Source organism: Colletotrichum tamarilloi (assembly GCF_030869305.1).
Source record: "Colletotrichum tamarilloi strain Tom-12 chromosome Unknown Scaffold_8.1, whole genome shotgun sequence".
In the NCBI taxonomy this organism is placed as follows: Eukaryota; Fungi; Ascomycota; class Sordariomycetes; order Glomerellales; family Glomerellaceae; genus Colletotrichum; species Colletotrichum tamarilloi.
Genome location: NW_026849391.1, coordinates 498,831 through 525,712, shown reverse-complemented (window position 1 = coordinate 525,712; position 26,882 = coordinate 498,831). Strand labels below are relative to the sequence as shown.

Genomic DNA, 26,882 nt, shown 5'->3' with positions numbered 1-26,882 from the left:
TTACCCGAGCGCGGCCCTCACCCGCCCATCCAGTTCAGGGATCTCTTGTTCGTCTTGCTGCTGCGTTTGCAGCTTGCAGTCGTTAGGTGCAGGAGGATGGTGGTGCAGCATGTACGCAGTAAGTGTGCCGCCAGGCTTCTCCTCTGACAGACTCAGACTCTGCAACCCTGGGAGAGCATCTTTGGGAGTCTTGGCCATTGTGCCGCTCTCGGCTTTCGCGCAATGTGGCTCGATTTCATCACACTGGACCTCTTCATTCGTTATTTCCGACCCCATCTGTATCCACTTGACACTGCTTGAGCCAATCCGGGTCCGAATGTTGTCCCAGCCCTTCTCGTCATCCCTGCTCGCCACCATTGCGGGCTCAGATGTGTGCCAAGAGGCTAACCAAGCCAGAGTTGCCGGGATTTGAGAAACGCTCCCAATCAACTTCATCACTCGGCCAGAGGGGCCTGTCACTTGGGTCGCAACTACAGTGCGAGAAGGGTGACTGCGCTTCCAAGAGCAGGGGAAGAGGTGTGCTTGCTTGGCCACCTCCGGATATGATAGAGGCAGTGCTCTACACTCGTATAACAGTAGAGTGCCGTAAGGAGAGCACACACCAGTCTAACTGTACAAATACAGTCATCTTGTTGGTTGTGAGTATCCGTAGGCGTCAAGGTTGCGCCAAGGTTAGGCCAAAAGATTGTGTACAACTGTTGCTGTAAGAGATGCCCTTCATGGTGAGACATTCTGTGTGCGCTTCGAGACCTGGCTCATAGCGATCCTCAAGGTACGGCTCTCGCTGGATAGATGGCTATGCTTCGAACGCTTCGAAATATCCCACCTGTGCTTCTGTCGCCGCCGACAAAAGAAGATGAGACGTTTTTGCCGCATTTTGGTGCGGGCCACAGCTGCCAAAACACTCTATGCTTGTCATCGCCCTCCTCAACAGCGGCCCTCTGCGTTCAACCTTCCACCTTGGTGGCATGTCGTGCCGCCGTGCGACACGCCCAGCCGGCATATCGCGAAGCTCAGGTAGCCGTCAAGATCCAGATACTAGCCGCATGTATGCGTACAACGCACATGAGCCGTCTGTTTCTGGCTTTCGACGTCAAAATACCCAAGTGCCATTCTATCCACGTTCATGCCTAGTGCATTTGACAGAGCTGGCTTGCTTATGTTGAACCACAGAAGCGAAGCGGGAGTCAAAAACGGTCTCTGATATGCCGGTACGGCGCGTCGTTGCCCTGACTGAGCTGGATGGAGACGGTGGGCAAAGTCGAACGATGACGTTGGGTGCGGGCGTTACCCAAAGTGCTGTCTCTCAACTGCCCGAGGTCTGTAGACATCGGATGGCCTACAACCTTGGCCTAGGTATTTGCCTTTTCTCGAGGCTCGAGCAGCCTTGACCGCCAAAAAGAACTCGGACAATTTGGTCAATGGCTCGTGGCAGCAACCGTCCCATCGGTATTGCCCGAGAAAGACCAGAAAAAGCCAAACGCAAGCTTTGGAAGTGCTGTCTTAGTCTTTGCTTCGGATCGGGCTTGCCTCCAGTCTACATCGGCCAAAGTTCTCAGGTTAGCAACAACTTTTCCTTCGGCCCCAGAGAAACGCCGTAGTACCCGAACAACCGTTTCCGGTCTTCTTGATGAATGGGGTTTCCGCGACTGACGACCTAGCGCGGCAGACACTGCATTTGCGTCATCGTCGAGGATGCCCGTCGAATGTAGAGTAGTAATAGAGTTTCTTGACGGATGGTGGGTCATGGCCAGCAAATGAACATGGGCCGTGATAGCAAGTTTGAGTCTTGAGTCGTGAGTGCGACAGCGTTTATCTCTGGAAAACGGGCCTCCCGGCCGTAGGTAGGTATCTGTATCTGTACGCCTGTCCGTACGTATACTTGGGGGAAACTTGGTGCGTGGTGCTTGGATCTCAACTTGGTGAAAGACGAAAAATAAGCATAGAAGGGAAGCATCGGGCCTCCGAGGTAGACTGAATCAGTCGAGGCGCTAGCCAAGGACCTTTCCGAGTGATCAGCATCTACCGAGTTCCCATGGGCTCCACCGGGGAGATTTAATACTGTTGGCATTGGCGGGCGAGAGGTCGAATTGAGAGTGGTCAAGGTCAGGGCAGACGGGGGACTGTGGAGGATGGCAGGATGGGCAGGTGGATAAACCCCAGTCTCCAAGTTCAGACTGTAGGGAATTTGTACACTGTGTGTCGATTACTCCGTACCCTCACAGGCTCGTACGAAAGATTCGGAATGAATATCCAGGCCCGGCAGGCAATTGCTTCTAGCCTCCGACCATGTCGAGCACTTGAATCCTCGACGTACCCGTAGACAATGGAATTCGAAGCAATGGCAGTACCTAGTCAGTCGTTCCCATTTCCCATCCGTTGAATGAACAGAAAGCCCCCAAGGCTTGGCAGTCGTGAACTTGTGCAGCGTCACTGAATGGGGGCCAGACGGTGAATTGAAGGGCTGAAGGCAGACGGTAGTAAAGCATGCGGACCCGTATCTGTACAGATTCAGTACAAAGTGGATAATGCGTTGCACAATTGCTGCCAAGATCTGCAATTGCGACCCAAGGCCGGCCAGCCGATCGACCGACAGCGAAACGCTTGTGTCCGTGTCGCAAGTAAGATACTGTGTAAAGAGGGCAAAAGATACCCGTGGTCTTTGAGCCTGTTGGCGATGGAAAAGGCAGCGGCAACTAGGTACTGAAGCGAATGAGCGACGAAAGCCAACGATGTACGGTTAAGGGACGCATAGGTATTCTGAGGCTGGCATTGTTTGGTACCCACGGTTGACGAATGCCTTGGCCTTGGGCGGGGATAGAGTGGATGCGTCGGGACCGAATGGTAAAGTTGCCAAGAGATGACGGATTCATCCCGTCTTTCTCGGGCTTTGGCCGGGCGGCGCTTTGAAGAGGAAGTTGAAATGAAATGCGTTGCGGTACAGCCGTAGAAACCTACGATTAATGTTCCCGATATCCACGATGCCGGGTATCGGGGGGGTGGTTGAGGTTATGCTCTGGTGTGGCATGGTGTGAAGGAAAAGTTCCCATTTGTGCAAGCACTTTTTTCTGTCTTTGGGAAGATGTATTTTGAACATCCGCGCCGCACAGAAACGGGAAGCAAATCTGGTCGAAACGGAGGCGAGAATGCAGAGACCAAGCCATCGTGCCATCCAAAGACGCGAGGTGCAAAAAAGGTGGTAGCGAAGGGTAGGTAAGCAGGTGGCAGGCACGTACCGTAAGGTAAGAAACGTGAAGATAACAAGCCTAGAGGCTAAATTGCTTTGCCACTTCCAGTGCCATAGACGTGGAAGCTAGGCGAGGGAAGGGAGGATGGGGGAAGAGGAGCATACGCAGTAGGTAGGGGGGGTACGCTTTGTCCATCGTGTCCAGGACCATAGCTTCGGGAGCTGAGTGAGATGAGGTGAGTGGTCAAAGAGAATGAGGAGGTGTCTTGGGTTGGTTATGCAATCCACAGCATCGGGTAACTGCCATCCCAAAGAGACGAGAAACAGTACAGATCCACATTTTATCCGTTAGACTTGTGCTTATTGGTGAGGCGCATATGCGACGTCTGGAGTCCAGAGCAGAGCCCGAAGAGTCTGAGTCTGAGTTTGAGTCTGAGGTGAGTCTGAGTCTGGAGTCTTGAGTCTGGACCTGAGACTTTTGAGTGGATGAGTGGGTGAGTGAAGCTCGGGGATGAGAGTGGTTGATGAGTGGGGGAGTGAGAGCGAGTGAGTGAGTGAGTGAATGGGTGAAGACCTGCCTATCAGAGTGTGCGGAAGGAACGCCGCTCAAGCAGCCCTGGACCTGGCTGAAGCCTCAAGCCCCGGTTGAGGTTCTGGGAACGAGAGTGAGAGGAACTCAAGGGGAAGACGGGGCAGCAGCGGTCCGTTGATCCCCGGTAGAGACTCCAGTGGGTGCGGGTGCTGGTCATGGCCTTGGGAGCCCTGCGTTGGTCGTTGTTGGCTGCGTTGGCTCGAGCCTGCAAAACTCCCTGGAATATCGTTGCCATCCCCATTGTTTTTTCCCATCTGTCCGGGATGGCGACGATGGGCCATTTCAGAATCGAGACTGGCACAATGGAGTCGCCTTTACGGGAATCGTCGCTCACCCGGCGGCCTGAGCGTCTCTCTTCCCTACGGATACACAGTATTGACTATAGCCGACCGCGGGTTGCGGGCGATGGGTTTTCTGAGCCCACTGCGAGCACGACCTCCCGTCTGGGAGAACCTGGAGAGCCCACTGAGCCACTCTGTCACTGCAACAGCGGGCAATGATTCCGCCCGCGGGACCGCGCCAGACTGACTTGACAAAGCACCAGTGGCAGACTGGAAGTAACCTCTGACGGAGCACGCAGTCTCACTCATCTCATTCCCTCCTGCCCTTGTCCTTGACCTCCGTGTGCATGCCTTCTGTGTCCTCGACCCTTGGCTCAGTGTCTGATGTCTCCCTGTCCACCTGACTCCACCTGTCAATGCCTGCCCACAGTCCTCGTCATTCTCATCTCATGGCCAATTATGACCCCTCTTAAGGTCCCACTTTCCCTCTCCCAATGCTGTTTCCTGCCTTGTGCCCGGTTCAATCTGAGATTCCTCTGCCCTCACCTCACAGATGGAAGTGATACACTGCGACGTGAGTGGCCGCCCACTGTCCAGTCGGGAGGACAGTGCCGACACTGTACCTGCGTCCCTCCCCTTGCAACCCTCCTTCATTCCCACCCCACTTAAGCGAGGGCCAATCTAGACCCACTCCATGGTCCGATTCACAATTCTCCCGTGGAACCTGTATGTACAGTACAAAGTCTTTCCGGCCCGCTTCCGGCGGCCGACCCTAAATCGTTAAACGTGATTCGACGTTGTATCGTCGACTATCACAGGGGTGTTTCCATTGATCATTTGACAGCCATCAACTTCAAATTCTCGCGATATCTTTTGTTAGAAAAGAACCATCTAAAGTAGCTCGCAGCCGACTACTGCATCATGTCACAACGGTCATACTAGCTTCGGCATCGCCCAGGTGGCATCTGAACTCAAACTCCCCAGAAACCCGTTCGTTCTCACATTAACCCTCGGATATTGACTAACCTACCTTACCTACCTACCTACCTGGCCGGGCCCAATATGCCGTTCTGGTCACGTCCATACATCTGCGGTCCGCTCAGACGCCAATCAAGCAAACCTGTCATCAAAGTAACCAACAGGGACGCCACGCGACCCTTTTCACTGCCATGACTGGATACGCTCCCGTGGAAAGGGGTCTCGCCGCCCACGGGAAGGAGGAACCAAACCAACGGCCTTGGGAATTTCGACAACGATTCCCTACGTGGCAAACATCAGCAAGTCTTCCCTCGATTTCACTCGCCATCCTGGCAGGCTGAGGGCAGCAAACACTAGAATGATTGCGCGGCAATTTGCGAACCGCGAGTCAAGGACAGGCAGCCAGCGGCACAGCCGACAACGCCTTCCTCCATGAAGATGGTCCCCATTTTCTCTCTCAGGCGACAACGCAAGGCTGGCTTCTCCCGTTCGAGCTGCGAGGCACGCTTGTCAGCCTGTCATACTGTGCTGGGCGGGGTTAGTACCAACGACGTTGCAACGTAAGGCACTCTTCTACGTGTGGTCAACAGGCACATGGAAGCCAAGGCTCTTCCTAGGCTCCTCTCCTCTCCAGTGTGGGCAAGAATCGGCCAGTCACGAAACCACGGGCGCAAACCGATAACTCTTTCTGTGCCGGTGGTGACTGAGCACTTGACACCCACCAAAGAAACGCAACGGCACACTACACATCAAGGGCCATACCAAATCTGACCTCGCCGCATCGCCTGGCAACGCCATCTCGATTGCCCATCCTCTCTAGCCGCTCGCTCGGCTTCAACATTTACCAGTGAGATAGATGCCAGTGAGATAGATGGTCAATGTCGTGTAACACGATACAAATGAGTCCAAGGAGGGGAGGGGGTCACTGCCAAAGTCCATGGGCTGAAAAAAGCTGTCGGGTTGTCTCCCATGTTTGATGCCTGCTGCCCTTCCACCGTTTGCATCGGACGACCTTACCCTAGAGGCCAGGTCAACGTTTTCTCGCTGCCAGTCTATCCAGCTCCAACTATCTTGCAGCTTCGTCTTTCTTGCCAGCATAATGAGCGAAAGAGAATGGGTAGAGTTGGCTGTCCTGCCTCATCGAAGCCTCAGATTGTCTCGTCACGGTGGCACAGCATGGTGCGAAATCACCCACACCCTGGTTGAGAAACCATACGCGAGGGCAAGCAAACAATGTCCCAGCTTTTGAGCTCAATACTTCGCCGAATCTCCATTGCATGATGCACGTGCCCCCACCGCTGCTGACGAGACCTGTCTTTCTTTCCCATCATGGATGCGTAGAATGGTATACATATGTCCTCGCAGATTCGGCGCTTGTAGTTGCAGGTCTTCACCATTTCTTCTTGAATCCTTCTCTCCCCCTCCTCCTCTATATCATAGTCGAGCCTGAATGCACCCAAGTAGACGTAAATAAATCAGTGGATGTGAGAGAGACTACATCATGCCATGTCGATGAAGGCTGGCTGCACGAACCCGTTTGCCTCTTCAAGCAAGGGTTCCCCGAGACTCGTCCCCGAGCACCGTCCGTTTCTCTTTGGACCAACTTTTTTTCCTTGAAACTCCCCCCCCCCCCCCAAGAAAGGTCCACAGGTTCAAGGTTGTCTCTTCTTTTCTCGATCAACGATTGACTTTCCGCTTCTTTTGAATGTACTGCCCTGTTCCCGCGTCCAGAAACGCACACAAGCACAACGCACCTACCTCATGCAATACAAGGGAAGCCCCAGAGAGCCGCAGAAGAACCAGAAACCTTTGTCTGTCTCTCTCTCGCGCGACGCCTCACTTGAACTTGACACCGGCGCTAACTCGGCGCTGGGAACCTCAAGAACCTAGGACCCAAGGAATCGTGAACCATGATACTGAAAAGAGCGAGAAAGCCGCCGCCTCAAAAGACCCCTTGGCTTACAAATGCTTCAGCCTGGTTTACTTGCCTGAACCATCTCTTCAGGTGACCTAAGCTTGTTCTCAAAGCTCGTTGTAATCCGTTCATGTCTTGGAATCGGTCGGCTTTCATGCCCTCCTCTGCGGGTCATGGCATACAAGAAGAGGCGGCATCGTGTAGCACCAGCTTCACAGCAAGGAGAGAGCCTAGCAGTAGATGAGAAGGTGGGGGGAAGCAGTGACTGCCTAGAGCATCCGCGCTCTTGGCCGTCCGAGATCGCTTTTGGGTGTGATACTAGATGCTATGTACCGAGGCGCGGTCGAGGTAGCGTCATCATCATCCATCCATCCATCCACCCATCCATCCCCAACGTTCGGTTCGTTCTCGCGTGCTGCTCAGCGAATTCGGCGCATTGTGAGTTTTGCCTTGTACACGGTATCCCACTTGATTGGTAAGAAAGGTAGGGCCCATCAGCGGCTCTGCGAAGGTTGTTGGTTGTTTGGGATAATTGCAACTAGGTTCTTGCCGGGAAGAAGCCCAAAACGTCGGTCGAACCTCTTGGGCGCGAAGAGGCGAGGGAAGGTTAACCTTGCGTACCAGCACTCACTTTTGTTCCCCCGATTCGGGTGGTTTTAACTACGTCTCTCTTTTCTTACCCGTCGGGAATCGTCTCAAGGCTTATTCTTTGAAGAAACCTTCTTTGTAGTTTATTGATACAGATGAGGGGGGGATGGGAAAGGGAAAGGGAAAGGGGGAGAGAGTTTTTTCCAAAACCTTGGTAAACCTTTCCGACTAAGAGATGACCAATGATGGAGTTTATGAACGGTGCTCGGGAAATGGCCTCAGCTCGATCTTGTTCTGCCATGGTTGTCACCAACTCTCTTTTCACTGGTGTTGAAGAAGACTTACTCGCCGTCAAATTCTTGCTGGAGAAAATGTAGTGACGTACAGGGTTAAATGGGGGTGAAGAGAGGTACACTACATATCTCATAGACTTTACCGTGCTTGCCGTACGACGCCAGCGCATGAGACCCTTTGACCCCCTCAAAATGTCTTCTGGTCGGTGGTTACTGGTGACGTGACGCTTTGACATGGGGTCCGAGTAAGGAGGTTGAAGTAACCTTTTAGCCATACGATAACGAGACGTAACCGAGAGAGAGATGGTGTACCCGGAGACCGTAAGGATTGGGAAAGAAAGGTTGTAATGAAGTGTGCCCGACATAGCTGTAAGATCCGCCTTGAAGCTTACCTATGGCGGGATAGGATTGGAAGTAAAACAATGTCGGAGATTGATTGGAATGTCTATCTGGTCGATTCCCCTCCCTGCAGCGGGCACCGGTGAGATGGCACGATGCGAAAAAATGCCACGAACTCTCCTCACTTCGAGGACGATGGTTTTGCCACGTGGGGCATTTTGAAAAGTCCGAGGGGGGTCTGGATTGGATTCGGCGACTGGGGAAGGGGTATCGGGGTGTTTGCTTTTTACATTCCTGACGCGATGATGGAAGAAGTTCGTCTTTGTATGTGTGTTTGCGGGCGCGGGCCCAGGCGGCGGGCAGTCCCGCCTTTTGCGAGGTGCGGTTCGTGATGGTTGCTTTTTGGGGGGGCGAATAGTCTTGGAGGGGGATGAGCTCATGTATGTCTTGAATGCGGATACGGTTGGCCGGACGAAACCTGGCGTCCGAGGACGCCGAACGGATAGTTGCTTTCTTGTCTTGAAAGCTGGGTTCCAGGTGAAGCGATTTGATGTGACGGCTAGTAGAGGGAGTTTGTCTGATGATGATGATGATGATGGACTGCGACATCCTTGGGTGGAGAGAATGAGCGGACACGGAGGAGGGTTTGGGCGTCATTGTATCCCTCGTGATATATTCCTGGCATGTGAGACTATATGGCGATTCATCGTCTCCTCTTCATCCCGATACGCGGTTCACATTCTCGACCATGGCGGCCAGTCAGCTATCATGATTGGCCTGACCGAAAAGATCCATCCGCTTCTTAGCCAGTCACTACACAACGAGATCTCACCAGGGAGAAGTTACTTCATTGGCGAGAGCGATACTAATCAAAAGATGAGATACCCAAAGTTAAGTCCATCACGTTTCGGAGCGATTAGCTTGAGGCTTAGCCTCCAACGATATGAGATAACTGAAGGACCTGTTCCAAAAGTACCTCGGCCGGACGCCGAGTGAATGTGCTGCTCATACACAGATTGTATCTTCGGTTTTCATAGATTTGCTGTAAGGGAGGTTACTATATCCATTACCTCCCATAACATCTAGCCTCTATGATGCGCTACGTAGTTAACAATGCGACTCTGCGACCTGGGCGTCAGGCCAATCGCAATCTCGTAGTCAAGAACTCTAGACAACTATCATATGGCGTAACATATCTTCAGCTCATCTCTTTAAACAGATTGACCGCATGGGTGTTTGGAAGAGACAACGGTGAATCAAATGAAGCATGTAACGAGTCGCATTTCGCCTTTCTGTCCACAACGATTTCAGATCCTTCTCGGCATCGAGTAGTTGAGCATCTAGAAACGAGCCTTACCCGAGGTGGGGGGGAAGCCTTCAACCTTGCTTCGAGCGAGTATCTAGTCTCGCCCCCTTCTTCTAGATATCCTATTCCTACCGTAATATCCTGGCTCTAGTGGACGGTGGTAACGGCTGCCTATTTCGTACGATAAGCTTTAGTTCAAGATCTGCTTGAGATGGGGATTAACGAAGGTTGATTTGAAACGCCCCTTCTCTGTACAGGACGTACGATCGGCACCGGTGATATAATCGAGATTGTTCTAGATAAACTGAAGATAGTTTGACTGAAAGAACGACCTACCATTCAGTCTTAGTCTTTATAGTATGTGAGAGAAGCGTCAACGGTAGGACGACGGGGATAAAAGGGAGACGAATAGTGACGCCGTCGATAGAGGCTTAACAAAAAGCTTCTAGAAGAAGTCAAGCCATATATAACGCCTTTCGCGCAACGCTGAGCCTATTTATTATAAGGGCCTACGATTACGAAGTTACGGACGACGAGGTTGAGGTGATTGTATACCTCAAACCCCCGACTAGACCGATTCTTATCTTTTCACGCCTCCTCACCAATGTGGCATCGGTATTCTAGAGCCACCACACAGTGAAACTAGATTACCATCCACATCCCTTCTTCGTTGTACGTCTATTCAGGCCAATTTCCATTCTCTTGCACGAAAGCTTCGCATATGGGAGTGACCGGGGACCTTCCAAGCTCTCAAGTTTTGGAAACACGTCAAATGCTCCTTGCCTTGCTGTGGTCGAGATAATGTCTACTAGGGAATCTGTTCCACAGGCGAGACTCGGAGAACGCAACTCAAAGGCGAAGAACCACATCTTAGCAATGATTGGAAAAAGACTCTACCTGGAAGTGTTGGCTTTACTGTGACCTATCAAGAGAAGAGTAGTAAGGATTCACTCAAGACCGCGCTATTATTCAGGCCAATCATCTAGTAGTAGCAGCTGATGAATTTTGCTCAAACTTATTACCGCATTATACATTATAAACTCTGTCAGCGTACTCCAACTCTGCGAAAAGAAGCAAACGAGTGAGGGTGTTTCCTATCCGTACGCCATCCGGATTATATGTGTTTCTCGTATGAGGGATTACTCCGTTGGCGCTCCTGTGTAAATGATTGTATTCCGTGTTCTCTTTCTGATTCCCTCGTCGACTGCCTACTCAAGGCCGATAATGGCATGGCGTCAAGCAGAAATTGCCGGTCATGTTCAGATCGTCGATAAACTGTATCCCGAGAGGAGGGCTTCAGTCGTCCGACACCATACACAATGTTTCTAAGGCTCAAGGACATTTTAGACAGCGGGGGTCACAGCTGGGGCAGGGGCAGGAGCCGCCGACTTCTCAGGGAAGTGTCCACCCTGGGGAACGCGGCCGTATTGCGTGAAGTAGAGGTTCAAGGCGTTGTAGTCCCAGTTCCTGGACAGCAGCAGGAGGACAACAGCGCCGCAGGGAATCATGAGAACGTCCAGAACACCAAAGAAGATGAAGTGAGGCGTGACGCCAATGGTGTTGCCGCCCTCAGAGACACCAAAGGCAATCGGGTACAGAAGCCAGAGGAGGTTGAAATACCCGGCGAGGATCCAGTAGTCTCCCTGGGTGCCCACGCGCTTTGCGCCCACGCTACCCTCGGCGAACGTCGACGCCGCCATGACGAGGTAGGCGACGGTGCCGAAGACGAAGAAGCCCCACTTGTAGACGGACGGGGTGTAGGCCGAGACGAGGTAGCTGATGACCCAGACCCAGGAGAGGAAGACGTGCCAGACGATGGTGGCCCAGGACGAGTTGGCGACGAGGCCCAGGAGGATGTTGACTATGGGGAAGGCGACGACCCAGTTGATGTACTTGTTGAAGAAGATTTGTCGCGGAGCACCCGAGCGGGAGGTCGTGCCCTGGGTCACGATGGACCAGCCGAGGTTGGAGGCGTTGGAGAAGTATGTGATGGCACCGACTAGGAGGGCGATGCTGAGGAGGTAGTGGAAGACCTTTTCGTTGCTTCTAGGTTTCCATGAGAGGGCGAAGACGCCAAGCTGATGATGGAGGTCAGAAGGAAGATGATAAAGGAGATTTTTAGTAGGGCATACGTACGAAGAAGAAAGAGTAGATGGCTACACAAGTCCATAGCCAGTTGGAGCCGTTGACACTTAGTTGCTCCTCAATTCCCGGGGTGAGATTGATGTCGAGTGCCTCGTTGGCTCGCTGCAGGATCAAGCCCATAGTGTCGTTTTGCTGTGATCGAGAGTTGGTAGTGATAAGTGTTTCGCAAAGAATGCGTCAGTAGAGTAAAATACTGTAATCAGTTTGATGTTACACAAGCCGCGGAAGCCTGTTGATAGATATTGTAAGCTTAATGCCTGTGATGGTGTGAGGGAGATGAAGTTGCTAAAGAGGGATGGAAGGGGAGTCTTATATCTCTGTTTCCAACTGCCCACTCCCCGAAAAATTGACGGTAAGATGCCACTCGACGGTTCCATAATGTGCAATCACGGCTTCAACGTTGTGTGACTGATGCTACCTCCAAGTCCGAGCCCGCCGACAAGTGGAACTTGGCGATGTGAAAGACTTGCAGCGCAGATGCCGGAGTGACCCGTACTCCCCTCCCGGCCAACGAACAGTGATGGACACGGCCGGATGGGACGGGCGGGACAGTCACAGTGACCGAACCATGGAAGGTTCCGTCGATGTCGGGAATCGCAGGAAACATCTTCGAAACAACAAAATCCTCCGGTCAGGAGACCTTGTCTTGAAGTCAGCCAAGTCGAAGCAAGGTTTAGTCAGGATGTCACCCGCATGCGCCGAGGAAGTGGCAGTCGAGAGGTCCGCTCCCAGGGCTGCCGGGAAGCACCCTGGTACTTGATGAGACTAGTGGGTAGTCTATTTGTTTTCCTTTCTAGCTTGTCTCCTTGATCGAGGAGGATAGGCAATGACATGGTATGCTGTGGGGAAGGATGGACCGAGTGTGGAGTCAGAATACGTTGAGGTTATGTGAGCGCCAGAGCCGCTTACACCGAAAGGTGTCACAGCATATGTCCGTACTCAGAGGTGTACCTGAGGTGAAGTATCACGGAGTCAAAGGCTTTTGGGGTTCTAGACCAAGCAAGTATACCGTACACTCCGTCGATGGCCATCCGTCACCCATCAAATGAACCAACACATAGAAAAAGTGTCAGCTTTCGTTGACCATGAGCCACATACGACATCACAACGTCAATATTTCTGAGCTGCGAATGCACTGTTGATTCGTTATCAACTTAGCTGACGTGTATCGTTCTGCGGAAGCCGTGCTCTAGGACGATTAAACGAAGTTCTATGGACCAGAGCATTGCTGGGATCTAGAGACTGGCAAAGAAGCAAATGCCGGCATGCACAGACACCCCGTTCGTCTTTCGCCGTTCCCCACCTGGAACCAACAACAGCCAAATCCTTGCAAACGCTCACCTCCCACATACATAGTTCCGGCATCGGATGGAGACAGGGAAATTCGAAGAATGAGAGACGAGTGTATTGACGTAATGGCCGCTGATACTTGATTTTGAATCCCTGAAATATCAACTCACCTGATGTGGGAGCTAAAGGACCTTGCGCTCCGGGGGCCCCGGCCGGAGCCCACCCGGCAGACGCTCGGAACCATCGGGAAAATCCCACGACTGCACCCGTACCGATGACTACTGTGTAAACGGAAGAACCTCATCATAGGTAGGACGAGCTGCATCACATCACACCGGCGAGCCTGTCAATTGGCCTGAGGTTTCAGATCTACCTGCCTGCCTACCTACATCAGCCCAGGATAAGCGCCCCCCCTCCTTGAACTTATTTGCAGATGGAGGGCTGGTGTTCCCTTTGAAGGAATAAACTCTACGCGGTTACATTGCCCGTCTAACCAACCATTGCCTCGCGTGGTTGCACCATTAGACCTCAGCCATGTGAGAGGTCGTGATGTAGAGCCTAGAGTTCCTGTGGAGATGTACAGTCTCGATTGATCATTCTAAAACATGAAGCTATCCCACGCTGTCGCGGTCTCGGCGCAAAGTATCACATCGCGATCCTGACTCCGTGAACCAAACGACTCGCCCGCTCATTCGGCTCCATTCAGGCCTACATTCGTTACAGCGTACCGGCCAGTAACACCACACCAGACCTACTTAGCTGTTCCTCGATACGCGGGCTGCGAGAAATATTTTTTTCTCCCCAACGCAACATGACTGTGTCATATCACCTACACACTCACCCTCTCTCTCTTTCTCTTGCACCACTTATTTTCCCCTGTCCCGCACTTAACGACCCTGCCGTCGATCGTGGCCCATCTGTGTCTTCCCTGCACAATGGTGGATCCTTCCCGCGGCCCCAACTCTGTTTTCTCTCTCTAAATTCCAGATCCTTCTCGACCTCATGATCAGAGAGTACGTGATCAGACCACATGAGAGACGAACCTTCCCCATCCCAACCCGTCGCTCCCGAGAAATCCCAGACGAACACCTCCGATGCCGTAATAAGTTGATTCGACCATTAGTGCCAGTCTACTATATGGAATACACCACAAGTGGAAGCTCTCACACACACCCTCAATCTCATTCCCATCACCGAGCAGCCCCCACCCCCCCCGTCGGGAGGTCAGGTCAAACTGGGCTGAGTGGTGGAAATGGTTAAACAGGTCAACAATCAATTGACGCCAACAGCCTACTCGACGAAAGGCTGACGAAGTTCCGAGTTTGATTCCTAGCAAGTTCACCAAGAGATGTAAACCCCAACCGGGGGTGAACACTTTTTTCTTTTTCTTTTGTGTAATTCAAGCAGACGTTTATTTGTACTTGTCAGTAATACAGAATAAGTAAGGACGAACATCACCCTTTGACGCCTGGTGAGGTACACAAGGTTTGAATGGAAGTGATAGACGAGTCCAAAATGTATCACAACCTCAAGACATATACATATCTTCACACAAATCGACTCTCGGCATTGAATTATTTGAACGTCTCGACTGTCAACGCTGACACATGCCTTTCCATCATTCATCATGTACTCTTTCATCGTGTACAGTAACGCTACCTTAAACTCCATGTACATCTATATCGTACATGCATGCGAACCCAGCCAATCCAAGATAATTGTCTCGACGATGCATCCGCTCCTTACCACAACCCCAGGACCAATGTGCTCTCACACACCTCTCCGTCTATTGACCCAAAGTCCGCTACCGTTGCCCCATCGACCTCTGTTGACGCTCATGCATAACCAGTAATCGGAACAAGATCTGATATTCCCAGCGAGACCCCTTATCATACTAGTATGTGCCAGGCTGCTTCATCTGCCACACTGCACTCTTGGCCCGTTCTCGCACGTCTAATTCGCTGTCGTCTTCTAATCCCTCAAGTTTGGTGAGAAAGCCCAACTTCTTAAGCTCGTACGCCCTTTGGGCGCATCCTCGTGCATCGTTGTCGTCGTCCTGCCATGTGAGGTTGCTGATCAAGTGACAAAGGGCAACCCGGACTTCTTTGTCCTTGCTATTGAAGTGATTCGCCAACAGCTTGAGCAAGTCTGTTTGTGCAACAACCAGTTGTCGATGGCCCGGAGTGCTCGCCGCCATGTGAACGAGGATGAACACAACGGCCTCGATGATCTTGGCCTGAGGGTAGAGGACTCGGGCCTCTCGTCCTGAACCCGTGGACCGTCTTGACGTTGGATGAAGTACCTTGGCCTGGAGCTTCCTGGCTAGGATATCAAAAAATCTTTCCTGCCCCAACTGGTTGAAGAGGTACTCAATCATCTCCGTAGTATCGCTTGACGAGTCAGGTTGCGGTCCAGATGCACCTGCCCCAATCAAATTCCTTATGAAGTCGAGGCCCTGCTCCTGAATGGCGAGGTCGTCGTTACGGGCTTTCCGCAAAGGGTTGATTTCGGCCTCGCGAAGAGCTGCCAATTTTGCCTCGGTTTGACGTAACTTGGCCGATCGTTTGCCGTCTGCGTCCTGTGAACCTAACCACGACTTGGACAGCGGATCAGCCTGATCCATCTCGACATCGCCATCCAAATCGTCTCCAGTGTCAACTGCATTCTGCTTGTCCAGCTTAGACCTAGCAAGGAACAGAGCATCATCTTCCGTGTCGTCACAAATCAGCTGCACAAGCCATCCAGACTCAAGCTCTTCCAGACATTGTCTCTTGGTGTCGGTGTCAACTGCATGTACGAAATGCTTCAATGCCCAGAGAGCGTTGAGACGCAGTGCTGCATTGAGAGAATGCGCATGCTCACACAGTATCTTCATCACACCCCGGTCGGCCAGGAGCTGAGATGGTTAGCATAGTTCACGTTAATAGAGGCGATTCAGGGATTGCACTCACCTCCCTCATGGGGCTGACTTCGGTGACCAAATTGCAAATCGCAGCAGTGGCAGCAACTTGAACATCCACGTCCGGGTGCCTGAGGAACCGGAATAGAGGCACGGCCACAGCATAGTCAACCAGAGACGTCCTGAGAATACTCACCGACCGTGACAGCATTCTCACAGCGTGGCAGCCCGCGATCAAGACCGACAGCGGGTTACTGCCGTACCCAGAATTGTGGTCAGACGCGGATCCGTCACGGATTGGCCCATCTGGTTCATTTGGTTTGCTGCGATCCTTGGGATTCGACGGCTTGCCGGGCGTGGGCGATAATGATTGCACAATGTGAGCAACGACGTCCTCCACGACGAAAGCCTTACGATATTCGTCTTTGCCGGCCGCCAGAGCCCCTATAGCCTTGAGTGCACTTTCTCGCATCCGCACCCTGTGAGCCAGGAGTGGCGGTTGTCCTTCTGATCCCAGAGCGCGAGAGGGAGGGGTGCTCTCGGTCTCCATCGCAGTATCGGCGTGTGGTGACCATACCTTAGCGTAAGCCGATGGTGGGATTGGCTCATATGCGTCTTTGAGAAGCTTGCTGAAACATTTGACGGCACCGCAGTCAAAAGCAGCCTTTTGAAGCGGCTCGCTATCTGTGATTATACGGGCAAGGATGGCTGGCGTACGCTCCAGTATCGTCCATTTGAGCGCCGCATCTGCATCAACCAGGGGAGACTTCACTAATGGCGGCGCTGCCTGAAGCTGTTCGAGCATCTCCATGAGGACAGGAACAACCAGAAGGCAGAGGCTGGTCTCCCTCAGATACTTGCTGCCAAACCCAGACCTGAAAAGTGAAGTGAGGAGATTAGCAGCCATCAGCCTATCCAGACCCTGTCGCGATCTGACCAAGAGTATCAGCCACGGTATCAGAGGAGTCTCCTGTTCTTCTTCCGGCTCTGTCTCGTTTCCGAATAGCTCGAACCGGGAAGTCTCCCAAACGGAAGCCGTAGAGCTGTACTTGCTTGCGGCTGAGCGAGCCCGCTCCCGCGCCTCGGACGAACCCAGAGCAGGAAAGTGCGACTGCTGCGAACCAGGGATCCGGCCTTGATGTATAGGGATTGCTGGTAGTAGATAGTCCAGAGCGCTGAGGTTCTGCTGGCGTGCGTATCCGAGACCGCTAACCTCTAGGGAGTTCCAAGGCGCTCGGACTTCCTTTGATGGGTTGAATTTCAGAGCAGGGAAGATGGCCATGATAGCCGGCGAGCATAACAACATGCAGGCCCTGAAGCGGGAGTCCGAGATGATGACAGCCAATGCCTCCAAGATCGAAGCCAAGTTGGAGCTGGACGGCGCTGGTTCCGGAATGAAGTCCGACATCCGATCCACCCGACCGAACACTTCGGCATAGGGAACAACATGTCCTTCAGCAACTGCAATGCTTGCCAACCGAGTTGCGAGAGAGTCAATGACTCCTTGATTTGCCATGGCCAATTGGTGTTTCTCATCTCGACACAAATGGCTTATAATGCTTGCCACTAACGGTACCTGAATTTGTTGCTCGGACACAGTTGCGGTGCTAGAAAGTATGCTATTGAAAGAATCGATATGTTCGGATGCGAAGATGGCCTCGGCTAACACTTGCATGTCTATCGGCGAACTCGTAGTTGACAAAGTGGAAGCTTCGATGATGTTGAGGAGGACGCGTAGTGCCGTGGTGACCAGCAGAGGAGCGTTTGTAGTTGGGCACACGTTATCCAATACAGCTGGCAGCGCGCTCGCAGCTAGGAGCGGCTCGACGAAAGCAGTGCCTCCTGGAGATGCCCAAGTTAGATTCAGAAGTGACCAAAAAGCTGGAGAAAGTGAGTCCTACCATTGGCAAAGCTCGCCAACAATTGTAAAGCCTGAAGCCTCACTGTTTCTTCCTCGTTCAACCACCGAGAGTTGGAGCTTGGGCGGGTATCTTTGCCGTTGACCTTGGCCGGCGACCGGGAAGCATTGAGTATCTTGACAATGGGTTCCAATGCGCCTAGCTCAGCCCACATCTCCTTCTTCTGTGCGTGCCCGACAACATCGTTCTTGAGAGCCCGCAGCGCGCTCGTCTGTTCGGTATAGCTCCTTGCGCTCTGGAGCTGCGAAAGGATTGGTGGATTCGACGTGCGTGTCATGATGAAAGTCAGCTCAGTTCGTTGAGGAGCTCGGCTATGTGTTGTCGTTGTCGACCAGCGCGTCGTGTACTTGCGAGGACAGAGTGGTGCTGCTGCGGCGACGGAGGTTGCGTCAGAGCCCTAGGTCCCTACGAACCGGTCGACGGTCAGGCAAACGTGGGTCGAGCTATGCGGAAAGTCGGAAGGAGAATAGATTCTTCTCTAATACATGTATCGATAATTAGTTGCTGTACGCTGTGGATGAGTTGCAAAGTTGTCGAGAGCTTGGCTTAGAAAATCGGATGTCCATGGACAGAAGACCAGGATGTCGTTCACAGGATGGGATGCAGTTGATCACCTCAAGACAGGGCCGACTGTCTGGGAGACTGGGTGATTATCGGGCGTTGGCACTGGGGTATGGCACGTGCATTTCTCTTATCGCTACCAGCCGTTTTCAGGATTCTCACATGCTAGCTGGAGCTTGGATCACCCTGAAGCGTCAGTGCGGAAGCCTGTGCTGTGCTGGTGCTTGCCCGTGTTCTCGCGATTCTTTAGCGATGAACGGTCCTGATGTCTTCATGGTGAATACTGAAGGAGGTTTCATGCTTTTTGATTCACCCACTCGGAAACAACAAGCTAGAGAATAATATGATTGTTTCAAACATCAATGGTTCTTCCATTCAAAGGTATTTGTTCCAACGTATTTTGTGAGTAGTGAAGGAAAAAAAAAGATGAGATACCGAAGGAAGGATAGGCAGTTGGAAACCTTGACCATCCCCCGCAGCATGGCTGGTTGTAACACGGCTTAGTTGTCTCCTTCCACCCTGTCGATACCCCACATGGTATGGCTTACACATGGTAAACTTCCCGAAGCAGAAGCGCTTGCCACCTGGATGAAGTAGATCTGATCTGGAAGCATCCAGCTCCTACTATCACGGAGGAAAAACATGAGACTGACAAACCTTCCTCTGGGGATTCCGTCGATGAGTCTAGAGATTCATTCAATGAGACATTTCTCTGTGATTTAAGGGTCGAATTGGCGGTTATGAATGATTCCCGCTTCAAATAGAGGCCCTAATTGTTCGAACCTAGATATGTCTAGAGTTGAGTGATGAGGTGATATAGCAAACTTTTTTTTACTTTTACCATTCTTGGGAGTGGGCAGTAAGAGGCCGGCAAAGATCCAGTGAGCATCTATCTAGAGCTAGATGACTTTCCAACAACCTTGGATAACTGCAGCGAATCGGCATAGGACCTTTGTCCATCGGCTGAAGACAATGATGTCCCGAGTCGGCTGAACTTTCAACCTGCATCAATATCGCTTTCTCAGCTATAAGTATAGACAAATACGTAGGGAAACCGTTGGGCACTCCTACGTTTGTACAACTGATTTCAAGCCCAACTTAAACTCGATTTAAGTGCTCAATTGGAAAGTGTTCAAAGGATAGGACGGATTTGCGAGATGCCTTGGTACCTACCCATGTGGTCAAGCTATTCCTTGTGTCTCTTGACAGGCCGATGCTCATGTTTCTCGGGGCATACGTAGGCCAGCCTTGAGGGTGTCCAGGGGCCTTATATGGCCAAGGCCAGTCCCTTTGTTTGCAAAAGCCGAAGCTCTCCGTGAAGCACTGGGACGTTCCTCCGTGATACACAGCACGCCGACGACATTAGTTAGGATACGCACTGCACGGTTCACAATACCGAACAACTACAGATTATTCGACTGAAGCATGAGACAGGGTTGATCTGACCAAGATAGCGGCTCGATCGTGAGATGAGGGGTACCAGGCGTGAGATAATAAATGACATCTGACGAATGGACAACTTGTAACGGAAATTTCAACCGCGAGGGGGTACAAATACACGATAAGAAGTAATAAAACCCGCAGTCTGTGGCAGCTGACCGCAAGCCGTAACGGCGGACAGTCCCGCACGGCGAAGCAACTTCCTACATGGTACTCAAGATGATAAAGGCCCGAAGAGGTTGTCGCGGAACATGCTGGATCCCTTGGTGGAACACGTCGGCGCCATAACTCCATTCTCCGCGCTCCGAACCTAAGCGTGTGCTTGATCCAAGGTCCACTGGTTCCTCCGTAAATGATAATCTGAACCCGCATATCTATCCGTCGAAAAATTTGAGCCGCCTAGGCTCGACGGCGCCTCCGGCCCCAGGCTACGAACCGTAACCGGCCAGGTCCCTGTTGGCACTATTGTGGGAGGCCCGTGGCGGCCCTGAGTAGCCGTAGAAGGGTTGCAGCGCCGGGGCCAGAGCAGCGTTAGTGGCATGGCTCGGTGTCCCGAAGCAGAAGAGCGGCCCACCTTTGACATTGAATCAGCGACGGGAGGGCCTCAAGATGAAGTGGACGTGATGGCGCAATGAGCGGCTTCCAGGGCACGCAGGGCACGCAGGGCCGGGAGAAAAGCTCTGCAAGGCCATGTGCTCTGCGAGTATGTCATGACTGCCCGGAAACACGTTCAAGCCCATCCCCTGGCGTTGCGTTCTGTCTGGAGCCGAAGCTGGGGTACTCTGTCATGTAGAACCAACTGTAGGGTACTATGTAAGTGTACCTTACCTTGCGGATACGCAGTTATACCGTACAATGAAAGGTACAGAACATGGGCGAGAAGTGCAATGAGACTGAGAGAAATCAGTGACAATCAGAAAAGCACGTTTTCGCCCACGTACAGATGTCAAGACTCTTCCCCACTAACCCACAGCAGACGACTGGCTCACCGGCGCAAGCGTGGTTTGCTTGGCTTGGTGCCGAGACCGCAGAAAATCAGATTCGCGCCCCTCCACGTCCCAAGTCCTTGGCACCTCATTGGCAGCCCAGGCCATCCCACTGGTTGGCGACTGGGTATATTGGTACGTAACTAAGGTACTTGTCTACTTTATTCTAAGCAGTGAGGACGGAAGGTGCGATTGCCTAGGGGCTCTTGCCTCGCGCATTGGATGCCTTCATCAACCGTCCACTCTTTTTTTCCCTCTCTCGTGACCGTCTTCCTGTTCACTCGCTTCTATTGCTGATGTTGATATGGGCTGGTACGGAGTACTGCTACCTTGCTGGAGCTGGTGCCGACCTGCCGTCTAGACGACTCCTGCCAGCAGCCGCCGTATCAAAGGTGGTGACTTGCCAATATCGGACAGCTGTAGCGCCAATCCACCTCAGTTCCCCCCTCCCCAGCCTGGCCATCCTCATCGCCTAATACCTTATCCCACGCGCACCACCACCATACGGCGTCGGCAAACCGAGCCCCTCCACTCCTCATCCCGGTTTTTTCGACCGTGTGTGGCCTATCTGATTTTGGGGTCTGGCAATCTGCAAATCTGAACCTACCCTATCGACCGCCGAACCGCTACCGCCAACAACTACACCTCACACTTGGTATTACCTACCTAACTTACCTTAGGAGCGCCTACCTACCTTACACCACTCTCACCTCGCTCACCTTATCCCGCCACTTCAGCTCCAACTTCTGGCAATCACGTCCGATCCCCTCGTTCTGTTGTCCTCGAAATCCCACGATGCGCCCGGGACCATGTTGACAACATCTCCCATCGTCGCCAGCTCCGCCAATGCCTCGCCCAATAGCTTCCATTATGCCCCTACGCGATCCTCCCCGCACTCATCTCCTGCCCGGCTTTCGGCCCCTTTGCCGCGGCGGCACTCTGCATCAAGGTCTTCTCCGTCCGCAGCCTCAATGACCTCACCTTCCTCCCAACCACGCCCACGACAATATGTAGCCGTCGACGCCGGCACCCAATATTCTCCCATGGAGTCTTCCACCCAAAAGGCACAAGATGCCACCGCCCCACGCACTCCTACTACCGTCCCTGCGACGCCTGTCGAGCCCCCGCCGACGCCGCGTCCTCAACCCATAGACCCATCCGCGCCGCAACCGCAACCAGAGCCCCATCAGCGATCCCAAACAGAGATACAGTCACAACCGCAGCCCGTCGTGGCACCCGTCGTTCGCGAGGCGTCGACTACCACCGCGTCGCCCGGAAAACGTCGAAACTCTCAAGATCCTGCCGTCGCGCAAGCGCGGGCGAGCGCATCGGCAGCGGGCGAGTCGTCGAGCAGCGCGGCTAAGCGCCCAAAGCCCACGGCTGGCCCGCCGAAAATCTTGCCTCAGCGATATGAGCTGTGCAGCACCGAGGACATGGTTGTCCTCATATCCCACATGCTCTCAGAGTTGATAGAGACCAACGATGCTCTGGCTCTTCGTTCCGGAAGCCTGACTCGCTTCCACTCGAGGTGAGTAAAAGCCTTTCCCAGCTGTCGCCCCTGATGTGGCAGCGCTCACTAATCCGTATTTAGAACTGCACCGAGCATCTCCGTACTGGAATATCTGAATAGATTGGCAAAGCATGCGACCCTAACCCCGCCTCTGCTGCTATCTATGGTCTACTACATTGACCGTCTCTGCGCATTATACCCAGAGTTCACCATCAATACGCTGACTGTCCATCGCTTTCTGATCACGGCTGCCACTGTGGCGGCCAAGGGTCTATCGGATCTGTTTTGGAACAATACAACATATGCACGAGTTGGAGGCGTTAGAGTCGCCGAGCTCAAGCTGCTGGAGCTTGAATTTCTATACAGGGTAGACTGGAAGATCGTCCCGAACCCAGAAGTCCTTGTGGCTTACTACCGCGGCCTCGTTGAGCGCTGCCCAGGATATGCGTTGCAAGAGGAAGAAGCAGAAGCGATTGACGAAGATGAAGATTCTGACGAAGTCGAAGATGATGGTTCGACAGAGATTTCAGACGGAGTTGCTGACGACAGCGGAGACTCGCCGGACGAAGAGAGCCCGGCTAAGTCGCCACATGGGGATGAAGCAGGGCCATCGCAACCCTCATAACGGCCACCAAGAGAGTTTCAGGGGTAAATCTTTGTTTGTCGATTCCATTCTGTTAAAAAAGGGCGGGCATCACTGCTGCCAGAGAGGCATGGCAAAGCGGCGTTTGGAAAGGTGGGATGTTTTGAATGGTTATGAGTGATAGCGGTAATGAATACCACACTGTTCTGAATGATTCTATAACCATGTGCGATTTGAATTCGATGACATGATACCTTTGAATGCGTTAAAGAATGCCTGATTTCTTTCCCAGCAGAAGCTTCCAGAGAGAGTAGGCCAGTGATTATTTGGGGGCAGCTCGAGTGAGTCCGGGGTACAGGTGTTCGTTCAGCCGACTTTACCCCGGGCGACCTTCAACCCAGTAGAGCTCCATAGAACTTCCCCCTCCAGCATCCCACCCCCATCTGACAATTGCTCGCCGCGATTGCACCTTAACACACCTCACCCAGCGCCATTCTCCCCAGGCACACCTTTCAGAAGGGGTCCTACACATACACGACGGAGAAATCAAACAACAAAAATGCGCGCGACAACAATCCTGTCGGCGCTCTTCGCAGCGACCCTCGCCGCCGCCGAAACCCGCCTCGCAAAGGTCTACATCGAACCCGTCTCCCTCGCTACCAACCAGAAGCCGACCCTCCTCGCCGAGGTCGAGTACGACACGAAACGCCCAACCGAGGCGAGCGTGACCTCCTTTGAGGCCCCCGAGCTCGCCGACTACCCGGCCGCGACGAAGCTCGTCCGCGTCGGCGTCTACGATGCCGCCACGGCGCAGTGGACCTCGAGCGTGTCGGTCGCCTCGACGGAGAACTTTGCCAAGGGGTACCAGCCCAACATCGTGCTGAGCGTCGACGGCGCCTCGGGCGAGGTCGTGGGTGCGGGTGTCAAGGGCGTGAGGGTCGACGCGGGCGCGACGAGGGATTTTGGACCGCAGGCTGTTGTGAGGGTCGCGGGGCAGGGAAAGACGCCCGAGTTGAATAAGCCTGTTGTGCTGAGTCCCGAGGGACGCAAGGTCGTTCAGGAGGAGAAGCCGTTTTGGCAAAAGTATGTTGCATTAGCTTCTATCCGGTTCCTTGGGCTGTGGGTGAGCTTGCTAACGTTGACTTTGCAGGTACTGGTGGTTGATTGCGATTGTCGTCTTGATGACTGTCACTGGTGGAGGAGATGGAAAATAGACGAAGACCACGACGATGAAGATACACTAATAGACTTTTTCACGTTCATCCGCGAAGTACCTTGCTCATTTGATGGCATCGTGTCGGTGCCCATATCCTGCTTCTCCTGTATGAGTGGAAGTGCCCAATCTCAACTGTCTCAACTGGCCTTTGAAAGTTCCGGGACGATGCCTATTGTTCTCAACGTTCCTAACCTAGAGGAATGTCTTACTAACCACAGGATCGAGGCAACGTCAAAAGATATCTACAGTAATCAACCGAATGGCAAAGATCCGACACTGACTTGGGAGCCATGACATGCTGAGATGCTTCTCTTCACAAGACTTGCACCATGTTTTGACACTTATGAGGGCTAGCTAGCTGGATGATTTTTGAAGATAAGAAGACTCCGATTTGGTTTCGGAATACAACAAGCTGTTATCCCAAGCCTCAGAGCCTCGTATTTTTCCATATTGAACTGGAAGCTTCAGATGAGAGAGCTCACGGCGTAAGCACCTGGCAGGTTTGACATGGCACGTGCGCGGCAGGCGATTCAGCTCTAGCCCAATCTGAGGCTAGCGCTCGTTGCTCAGAGACGCAGCGTGGGAGTCTGGGAGCCTGGGAGCCTGCACACCACACAAGCCTTGCGCGGACGGCACTCCTTCCTCGCAGGCACTGCAGTCTTAAAAGCTGGGACCAGGACCAGGGGGAAGGTACAATCGAACCGATAAATCCTTCGATTTGCCTGCGCAAAGCTTCACCTCCACTTTCTTTTCCTACCTACCTTCCCTTCGTACAACCCACCCCCCAAACCTTTCCTAATCCAACCACAACTTTTTGCGACAGCAACTTCTTGTTTTTCTTCACTCTCTCCCTTTGCGCAAAGACTCGACAGTACCACGCAACACCCACGAAACAGACACAATGGCTGCCGAGAACGAGAACGTCGCTGCTGGCCTCGCCGAGGAGACCAAGGGCAAGGGCAAGGCTGTCGCCGCCGAGGAGCCCGTCGAGAAGAGCGACGCCATGGACGAGGACGAGGACTCCAGTGATGAGGAGGAGGCCCCCGAGGCCGCTGAGGCTGGTAAGAACGAACCTCCGCGGCTGTCACAAATCTACCGCGCACCTGCGATTTCCTGTGACTAACATGCCTGGGAATTGCAGTCGAGGAGGAGGACGGCATGGAGGAGATTGACCTGAACAACATTGTCGAGGGTGGACGCCGCACCCGTGGCCGTGTCATCGATTTCGCCAAGGCTGCCGAGGAGAACCCCGCCGAGGAGGATGATGACGAGGACGACGATGACTTCGCGGCCGACGAGTCCAAGATGGATGAGGACTAAGGAGCGAGTCCATTCTCCTCCTTTTTCTTTCGACCTTCGCACAGCCTCCCTTGGCCTGCCTACCTTTAACATGGTGGCGGCTGCGGGCGGCGGCGATGGTTCCTCACCATTCATGACGGTTATTGGGAAACGGCATGACACACACACGACAGAAAACGGAATGCAAAGAAGGGGCGGTGGATGGTTTACACAAAAGTTATAAGAGGGCTTCGATAATCATTTGCATGCCCCTTGCGTCGATGAAAAGACTTGGTGGGTTTGGACATTGGCGGCTGAGAGTTCGGTTGATATTGCAGCTTTTTCCCCCGGCGGCGGCAGCGGCGACGTTCGTTGATCTGCTGTTGCTCTGCCCACCCTGCCTGATCTTGGTTCGGCGGGATGGCTGTCTATTTCATCAGGCCGTTTCAGCGCGCGGTGTCGCTACCTTTACTACGAGTGCCATGGAAATGAAGATTATGCGACAATGAGCGGTCCCAAATACTTGTGCATGTTTAGCACCTGTGGAGTGAATGATGTTGTGGGCGTGGCATAGGTTCATGCAACGCCCGTGTTTTTATTTCGCAGCAAAATTCTTGTTAGTTCGGGAAGAGCTCATCCACCTGCCAGCTCGATCGTGGATCAGTGCATGAAGCAGAGCTACTTTAGTACCTGGCATTGAAGCAACATGCACTTTCTTGACAAGTTGCGTGCATAATACAGGCGCAGTTAATGTAAACAAAACATTTTCAGGGACCTGTCACACTCTCCTCTAGTAAACAGTCAGATGTTAGATGAGTTTCTTGAGCGCAAGTTCTCGGCTGGTAGCTGGGTACAGATTGAAGGTGATTACTTGAGGTGAGTACCTGCTTGCCTGGGCGTCTAAGAGGCTCATACCTCAGGTAAGTTAGGTAGGCAGGTACCTGCTGTAGGCCCGTCCATTCCCTCCGCTGTCAACAGCCGAGGGGAGCCTTCCAGTCGGAGCCGGACCCAGGAAGGGACACCCGCTTTCATACTGTACCTTATAGGGTATCTCCTTGTGTCCTCTGATGCCTTGGTCGGGGCTTTTAAGATTCTTCTCCGTTTTCGATTGGATAGCGGGACGACACGTACCCAAATGACTGTTAGCGGGACGGGCTTTTGGGGAAACTATGGGATTTGTCGGAGTTGTAAAGTAATAGTAGACGTGGACAGGAAACCGAGGGACGTGTTTTCCCCTCTCTCGCTGTTCGTTGTAAAGAAAAGTACTTTACGCGAACTTTCACCGTGTCAGGCGCTTCTTATTTCCCCTTTCCCGCACATGAGCCCCAGCAAGTTCGCCTCGCTGCTTTGACTACCTGTAACCCACTGCGGACGTCAAAAGTCAAAAAAGGAGGGAGTTTGAGCGCGCTAAAAGGGAGAATATAGAGATCGCCCAGCCGAGATTCGACACATACCTACGAACACCCTGCCCGCATAGCATAGACCCCTGCTACTAGCACACCACCTTACCAACCTAACCGGACCGACATTGAATGACAACACAACCTCCAGGGGTTCTGAGAAGGGACAACAAGTA

General features: G+C 52.9%; 9 protein-coding genes across 9 annotated transcripts; 5 read left to right on the top strand and 4 right to left on the bottom strand.

Annotated features, from left to right (window-relative positions):
• Positions 1–357, bottom strand: CTAM01_03524 (uncharacterized protein; the record flags this gene model as incomplete). Its single annotated transcript, XM_060519559.1, has 1 exon — positions 1–357. One exon carries the CDS (start codon positions 355–357, stop codon positions 1–3), a length of 357 nt encoding a protein of 118 aa, XP_060385765.1.
• A 441-nt stretch (positions 358–798) lies between these two features.
• Positions 799–1,134, top strand: CTAM01_03523 (uncharacterized protein; the record flags this gene model as incomplete). The annotated part of the gene is made up of 1 exon (XM_060519558.1): positions 799–1,134. The coding sequence occupies one exon, from the start codon at positions 799–801 to the stop codon at positions 1,132–1,134; it is 336 nt and encodes a 111-aa protein (XP_060385764.1).
• Positions 1,135–2,206: 1,072 nt separating this feature from the next.
• Positions 2,207–3,097, bottom strand: CTAM01_03522 (uncharacterized protein; the record flags this gene model as incomplete). Its single annotated transcript, XM_060519557.1, has 2 exons — positions 2,207–2,703; positions 2,959–3,097. The coding sequence occupies 2 exons, from the start codon at positions 3,095–3,097 to the stop codon at positions 2,207–2,209; spliced, it is 636 nt and encodes a 211-aa protein (XP_060385763.1).
• A 5,514-nt stretch (positions 3,098–8,611) lies between these two features.
• Positions 8,612–9,169, top strand: CTAM01_03521 (uncharacterized protein; the record flags this gene model as incomplete). Its single annotated transcript, XM_060519556.1, has 1 exon — positions 8,612–9,169. The coding sequence occupies one exon, from the start codon at positions 8,612–8,614 to the stop codon at positions 9,167–9,169; it is 558 nt and encodes a 185-aa protein (XP_060385762.1).
• A 1,653-nt stretch (positions 9,170–10,822) lies between these two features.
• On the bottom strand, positions 10,823–11,744 carry CTAM01_03520 (uncharacterized protein; the record flags this gene model as incomplete). Its single annotated transcript, XM_060519555.1, has 2 exons — positions 10,823–11,557; positions 11,616–11,744. The coding sequence occupies 2 exons, from the start codon at positions 11,742–11,744 to the stop codon at positions 10,823–10,825; spliced, it is 864 nt and encodes a 287-aa protein (XP_060385761.1).
• A 3,064-nt stretch (positions 11,745–14,808) lies between these two features.
• Positions 14,809–18,009, bottom strand: CTAM01_03519 (armadillo repeat protein; the record flags this gene model as incomplete). Its single annotated transcript, XM_060519554.1, has 3 exons — positions 14,809–15,810; positions 15,866–17,655; positions 17,715–18,009. 3 exons carry the CDS (start codon positions 18,007–18,009, stop codon positions 14,809–14,811), a joined length of 3,087 nt encoding a protein of 1,028 aa, XP_060385760.1.
• A 3,519-nt stretch (positions 18,010–21,528) lies between these two features.
• CTAM01_03518 (cyclin) lies at positions 21,529–22,854 on the top strand (the record flags this gene model as incomplete). Its single annotated transcript, XM_060519553.1, has 2 exons — positions 21,529–22,247; positions 22,311–22,854. The coding sequence occupies 2 exons, from the start codon at positions 21,529–21,531 to the stop codon at positions 22,852–22,854; spliced, it is 1,263 nt and encodes a 420-aa protein (XP_060385759.1).
• A 517-nt stretch (positions 22,855–23,371) lies between these two features.
• On the top strand, positions 23,372–24,026 carry CTAM01_03517 (uncharacterized protein; the record flags this gene model as incomplete). The annotated part of the gene is made up of 2 exons (XM_060519552.1): positions 23,372–23,895; positions 23,963–24,026. 2 exons carry the CDS (start codon positions 23,372–23,374, stop codon positions 24,024–24,026), a joined length of 588 nt encoding a protein of 195 aa, XP_060385758.1.
• Positions 24,027–24,929: 903 nt separating this feature from the next.
• CTAM01_03516 (histone chaperone domain CHZ) lies at positions 24,930–25,348 on the top strand (the record flags this gene model as incomplete). The annotated part of the gene is made up of 2 exons (XM_060519551.1): positions 24,930–25,089; positions 25,170–25,348. 2 exons carry the CDS (start codon positions 24,930–24,932, stop codon positions 25,346–25,348), a joined length of 339 nt encoding a protein of 112 aa, XP_060385757.1.
• Positions 25,349–26,882: the final 1,534 nt, after the last annotated feature.